Here is a 7,190-nt window from a genome sequence, read left to right as displayed (position 1 = left end):
TAGGATTGCTGTTTCTTGGCTGATTTTTGTCTAGAGAATTTATCCAGTGATGTCAGTGGTGTATTAAAGTCCCCTAATATGATTGTATTATTGTCAATCTCTCCCTTGATATCTTCTAGGAGTTTTTTTTATGTATTTGGGTGCTCCTTCAGTGGGTGCATATATGTTTATCAGGTTTATATCCTCTTGTTGTATCAATCCCGACACTAGTTGTTCTTCAGAGGAGAATATGGACAGTTGGTAGTACTAATAAAATGTTAATTTAAAAATTTTGCCTGTATACAGTGTGATTGAGTCATTTTCTCAATCCTGGATTGATGTTTTTTACTGATATATTACATTGCTAGCACTTTTCAAAAATATAGTATTGAAGAGAAGTGAAATAGTATAGTAGCTTGATGTGTTGCTTTAATATGTGGAAATGTGATTGTTTTTTAGTTATATTGCTGTGTTTCCTTTCACATTGTAATTTCTTCATCATTAATAAGCCCACCCAAATTCAAGGGGAAGGTTCATAGACTACCTCTCAGTGGGCGGGGTGTCAAAGAATTGCTGGCCATTTTTAATCTGCAGTCTGTAAAAGCACTTTATGAGAGATAGAAACATCAACCATTAAAGAATCATTTATTGGCTGTCTCCTGCACACCCCCTACTGGGGATTGAGCCCACAACTTGGGCATGAGCCCTGACTGGGAATCGAGTCGTGACCTCCTGACATATAGGTAGACTGTCAGCCACTGAGCTACAGTGGCCAGGCCTTTTTTTAAAAAATCCTCACCTAAGGATATTTTTTCCATCAATTTTTAGAGAGAGTGGAAGGGAGGGAGAGAAAAAGAAACATGGATGTGACAGAGACACATCGACTGGTTGCCCCCCACACATACCCTGACCGTGGTCGGGGATCCAACCTGCAACCCAAGTATGTACCCTTGACCGGAGTTGAACCCTTGACCATTGGGTGTGTGGGCCCATGCTGTAACCACTGAGAAAACTGGCCAAAGCTTGTGAAAGCATTTTTCTTCATCTTTAATCCAATTACACTTTTATGCTTTTCCTAAGGCAATGACTTTTATTTTCTTACACCGGTGAAACCATTGACTTGGGCGGGGAGTGCTTCCTAAGCAATAGGTAATATAGTGTGTAGAATATAAAACATTTATGGCTGCCTTATAGAATTTTTTTCATTTTTTTATCATGTGCCTCCCAAAGTTCATGAAGAAGGGGAGACATTCATAGTTAGGATGCCAAATGTGTTTTCCTGTGATGTTCACTATTTCTTGAGGGACCAATGTTATTACTGATACCATGTGAAACAACTTGGGTGATTTAGTATAATGGAACTACTACTTGCTAGCTCTATGCCTTGGTTCAGTTACTTAGTTTCTCGTGCCTTTTTTTTTTTTTTGGTGAGTTGGCCTGGAAGACGAATCAATATTTAACAACTTAACAACCAATGTAAAAATTATTGAAACAGTTCATTAGTTGGTGACTTCTTGTCTAATAAATATAATGTTTCTTTATATAAGAAGTTTTCATAAATAATAGTCATAATAATTTTTATTAATATTTATTTTTGATAATGTTAATTTTATAATGAATCCTATATAATAGTTAATATGCTAATTGACTGCCACACCCTCACAAGATGGCAATGCTCACAGCCACAAGATGGCGACGCCCAGTCCCCTCAGCCCTATGGGGTGGGGGAGGAGTGACAGGTGCACGGCGCAGCTGGGCCCGCCTCTAGCCAGGCCCAGCCGCACCGCGCATCTGCCGCTGAAGTCCCGCAGTCCCCTTAGCCCCACCAGCAATGAATTTTTATGCGACCATTACCTTTTAAAAAAATCCTTATCCAAGGATATGATTATTTCTTTTAGATCATCTGTTCTCAGGGAGCAGGCCTAAGCCAACAGGTGGGCATCCCCCAAGGGCCTCAGACTGTGAGAGGGCGCAGGCTGGGCTAAGGGACCCCCCGTGTACATGAATTTTCATGCACCGGGCCTCTAGTTCTTATAGAAAACTCTTGAAACTTTTATATTTATAGTATTGTTATTAGATGAAGCTTTATAACTTGAGTTTGTAATATTAAATTCCATGCCAGAAATACTTACACAGGTACTTTGTTTTTCTTGCATGTGATGTTCTTAGTGGTATTATGCAAATTGCTTTATGGGAAGCACCAGTTGTGACACAATTAAAGAGATACGATTGGTTATTTTATGACATATAATAAAAGAAATAAAACACTTTTTGTTTTAAGGAAATTAACAGTAGAAGAAAATTACCGGTTAGAGAAAGAGGAAAAACTTTCTAAAGCAGATGAAAAGATCAGCCATGCAGCTGAAGAGCTGGAGACCTATAGGTATGAAATATATTATACCTCTCTCCTTCCCCTTCCCCTTTCCCCTTCCCCTTTTCTTTCCCCTACCCCTTCCCCTTCCTTTTCATTGATTTTAGAGAGAGGGGAAGTGGGAGGGATAGAGAGGTAGAAACAATGAGAGAAATGGTGATCGGCTGTCTCCTCCATGCCCCCTACTGGGAATTGAGCCCGAAATCTGGGCATGTGTCCTGCCTGACCAGGAATCGAGCTGGTGACCTCTTAGTTCATGGGTCGATGCTCAACCACTGAGCTACCCCATCTGGGCTTACTCCTTTCTTTTTGGGGTGGGGAGGGTATCCAAAAGCCCAATATCAGAAAAAGTCATATAGTAATAACAACAAAAAATTAAAAAATGTATTTTTGTTTCCTGATTTTCACTTAGATGTGTTGCTGTAATACAGTTACACAGAAATTTTAAAAAGGAAAAACGCTTTTCTTTCAGTATGTGAGATTTTAAGTCTCTCACATTAATTATATTTGAACATGGGCAACCCTATTGTATTTTAATGTCAAGAAAACTGTGAATAGCCATTAATTTAAAAAAAACTTTCCTCTTTGGTACAAATGTGGAAGAATGTATACAGTATTAATGAATTTAAGAATTATGCCACAAAAAGAAGTTATGCCTCAAGTAAAGTTCTGAAAAAGTGTTTGTAAGATGATAAGTCTATCAGCAGTATACCAGATAGTTATGTAACTTCCATTAGGGAGTTTAAGCTGAGTCTTATCCGAAAGAAGGAATTATCTTGTTAGTCTTATATTTCACAGTGATCATTAATTTTCTACAGTTCTATTAAGATTAAAGACATCTGATTAAATCTTCCAAGATCATACCTCTTAAAAATAAAAATGAATCAACCAATGTACCCTACAAATCTTTTCAAGACCTTTGGTTTGGGTAAACCCAAGTAGTAGCATTCTTAAATATTAATTCTAAAGTATTAAACATACTTTAGAATTCTAAAGTATTAAACATACTTTAGAACCTCTTAAAGGTGGAGTTCTGAACTCTTTTTTTTTTGTGAAAAAAAGCATTCTGGGTGTTTTAATTAATATTTCCAGTAGAGCATGTGTTCTATCATTTCTTAGTATATGTTAATAGTAGAATGATTATTTCTTCCCTATAGAAAGCGAACCAAAGATCTTGAAGAAGAATTGGAGAGAACCATTCGTTCTTATCAGGGGCAGGTATGTGTGTGTGTGTGTGTGTGTGTGTGTGTGTGTGTAACTTAAAACAGTTCTGATTTGTTTGAATTTATATCTATTTTCATGAGGAATATAGTTACTTGACTAGTTATATGCCTTTCTTAAAGTTTTACATTTGGCTGTGGAACATTCCTAGGGAGCCAGAGATTCTGGGAAAAGAGATCTTGTTGAAGTTGCCATGTCTTCTGCTGCTTTGGGAATATGAATTGCATAAACAAATAACATACAAGGTGAGGCAAAAGTAGGCTTACAGGTGTTTGTATGGAAGAAGACATGCAGATTATGATTATTACAGTAGATTTATTAACTATTTTGTGTACTTACAACTGTAAACCTATTTTTGCCCTACCCTGTATCTGAGCTTTAGGGTTTTAGATTTAGTCCAGCTAGTGTCTCTTAATTGGCAACTCATATTGTAGTTAATTACTGCATAAAATAGAAATATACTAGACAGAGTTCAGTTGTCATTACATTCAGTTTTGTTTTACGAGTAGAGTAGAGCATATGTATATGAAAATTTGCTTTAATATGTTACTGACTTTTCTGAGATGCTTGAGTTATTTTTGAGTTTATGAGTTGTGTGCTAAATCATAGTGGTAGATGTGAATGTTTTTTATATAAGGAAAATAGTTATCAGTAGTATTATAATGATTTTCTTTTTCAGATTATTTCTCATGAGAAAAAAGCACATGACAATTGGGTAAGTATTAAATTCTCTTAGGTTCTTTTATCAAATTGTTCTTTTTCCTAATTTAAAAGAGCAGTATAAAAGGAACTAAAAATAAAGATAGTATTTTAAAAAATAATTTTCTTTATGTTCCTTATGAACTAATACTTTGTTATGGCACAGTTATTCACAAAATCTGATTTTTCCTTCTCTATTTTCAGCACATTGCTTCTTTGCAGGGAGTTTATACTCTCTCTGGGGAAGGTGATGTAATCTTCATGACTTCATTGTTTCAGGGCACTGGATTGCCACTAATTATTGTGGACAAATTACTTAAAATTCTCAGGGCCTGATTACTCTTCCGTAAAACAGTGGTACCAAGCTGTACCTAAAGCCTTTTTTAGTTCTAAAAGTTCCAAAAATCTAAAAATTCTTGTATCTGATTCTCAGTGGTGAATTACTTGATACACATTAAGAAAAACATCATCATAAGAAATGTGATGTCAGTCATCCAGAGGAACTGTGTGAGGAAATCACAAGGATTCAGACTTTAAGTAATTATAAGAATTACCCCTGTAAGAGTTAGTGTCCCGAGGAGTCTTCAAGGAGAGCAGTTTGCACAGTGGGTGAATACATGGGGTTTGGACTCACTGTCTTGGTTTGTTTCATAACTTATATAAACCTTTCCTCTTTGATAAACATTTAGTTTTTTTGTATTTTTTAGTGTTATAAATAATTTCGTAATTTCAGATATTGCTTTATCTAGTGAGCATTTATTTGCTCTGTCCTGTTAAATTTAATCTTTTCTTCTTTTGGACTCACAGAGTACTTTGCTTTTTGTGTCTTATGACAAGTACCATACTCATTTAAAAAAATTTATTTTTTAATCCTCATCCAGGGACATGTTTTTTAAATTGATTTTTAGAGAGAGAGGAAGGAAGAGAGAGAAAGAGAGAGAGAGACATAGCAATGTGAAAGAAACGTTGATCGGTTGCCTCCTGTACTGTACTACTCTGATGGGGATTGAACCTGCCACCTAGGTATGTGCCCTGACTGGGAATTGAACCTGTAATCTTTTTGGTGAACGGGATGATGCTCTAACCAATTGAGCCAGGGTTCCATGCTCATTCATATCCGTCCTTACAACAGATTTAAGCTTCTCAAGATCTAGGTATTGTTTCGTTTTTTTTTTTTTAACACTTGTGCCTAATTGAATGCTTTTTTTGGTCTATTGTAAATATTCAATATCTGAGTGCAATATTTTAGAATACACTGTGGTCATTTACTGAAATTATAGTTTTATATAACCATTGGGTATAAGCTTTTCAAAAGTCTGTATTCACTTGCCATCAATTTTTCTATTTTGTTGTTGTAGGTATATCATTAATACATACTAAACTATAATCATAGAACTTACTTTTGACTTATTACCTTTGCATTTTTTTGTACCTTATCTTGTGGGTAAATATTTTCCACTATGTACGAAACATTAAGAAGTAATTTTGGTTCTCTATTGTTAAAAGTTAAATGAATTGGTATTTTATTAACTAAAGTTGTTACGGTATAATATACTTTTTTTGTTAGTAAAAATTGATTATGTAATTACATATTTTAAAAAGATTTACCCTTGAAATCATGTGAGTGCTAAAATATGTCTAAGCTATGTTTTTTGTGAATATTTACATAATATGTTCTTTGACCAGTTAAAGTCAATTCTCATGTGTAGTTTGCAGTTTTAAGTGAACACATTGATAGTGTAGTTCCTTTACTTGTAGCAAGTTATGGTTATAGATGGAGTTAATCTGCCTACCTTTGTATGATAGAAACAGTTGCCCTAGGACTGCATTCATTTGGCAGGTCTGGTGTTCCACACATGCTGCTGCTGGTCTGGAGTACCCACAGCGTGACTGGGAAACAGGCAATAACCCCTTCAAGTTTAACCTTTCCCCACAACAGTTTGGGAAGAGTGCATGCTCTTCTGGTTATTATAAGAGTAGCTTTATTTTCTATAACATAAACTCTGATTTTCTAACCTTTTATTTTATTAAACTGAAGTGTAACTAAAATGTGAAAGCCTATCAGAATATTATGTGTACAGCGCTGTGTACTTAATGTAGCATGCTTTGATTATATTCAGCCATTTAAAAATATGGCCTGTACCAGTATGCTGTGAAACTCTTTTAGACCTTTCTGGCTTCACAGATTTATAGTGATTTCTTTCCAGAGATGGTTACCTTGTTCCGTAGTCAGTGCTGCCTGCGTAATGATTCTGAGTCTCCATTCCATTCACCTCTTAGATTGCTCTTGTTATGTTTTTGGATATTAGTGCCAAATAATGCTAATCCTTGACTTCACATCTAGGTAACAGTATTTGTTCGCAAGTACATGATTGACTCCAGTCTTAGTAGGCGCATATCTTCTGGTTACATGAAACTTACTCCCTTTTAAAATGTTCCCTAAAAGTAAAAGAAATTAAAAAAAAATGCCCTCTAAATTAAAACATTTAACATTGAATTTATTGAAATACTTAACTGATTATAATATTTGTATGCCATCACTGAGATATTTATATACATGTATCTTTAATGTTAATTTTGTATTTCTTTAAGTTGGCAGCTCGGACTGCTGAAAGAAACCTCAATGATTTAAAGAAAGAAAATTCTTACCTCAGACAAAAGTAAGTATTTTAGTGGGAACACTGAAAACTTTATTCTTACTTGTTATTTTATTAGTTTGTTAATATTATAAAGGTAAACAAGAAAACCTATAGTGGATCCAGCATAACTAATAGTGAAATCTTTTATTTTATTGAGTTACTAGATTTTTTTGTTTGAAAATTTGTCTTTTTTTTTAATATATGTTTATTGATTTCAGAGAGAGAGAGAAAGAGAGAGAGAGAGAGAGAGAGAGAGAGAGAGAGAGAAAGAGAAAGAAAAA

The 7,190-nt window shown here is 34.9% G+C and overlaps 1 protein-coding gene across 1 annotated transcript in view; it reads left to right on the top strand.

The window, feature by feature from the left end:
- Positions 1 to 7,190, top strand: part of LOC102761280 (cTAGE family member 5) — a 118,002-nt gene that overhangs the window by 82,555 nt on the left and 28,257 nt on the right. The window contains 4 exon segments of the mRNA XM_006779355.2: positions 2,261 to 2,362; positions 3,508 to 3,568; positions 4,251 to 4,286; positions 6,863 to 6,930. Of these exon segments, the coding sequence (XP_006779418.1) occupies positions 2,261 to 2,362; positions 3,508 to 3,568; positions 4,251 to 4,286; positions 6,863 to 6,930 (267 nt within the window).

Source organism: Myotis davidii, unplaced genomic scaffold, assembly GCF_000327345.1.
Source record: "Myotis davidii unplaced genomic scaffold, ASM32734v1 scaffold273, whole genome shotgun sequence".
Lineage (NCBI taxonomy): Eukaryota > Metazoa > Chordata > Mammalia > Chiroptera > Vespertilionidae > Myotis > Myotis davidii.
This window is presented reverse-complemented; position numbering and strand designations above follow the sequence as displayed.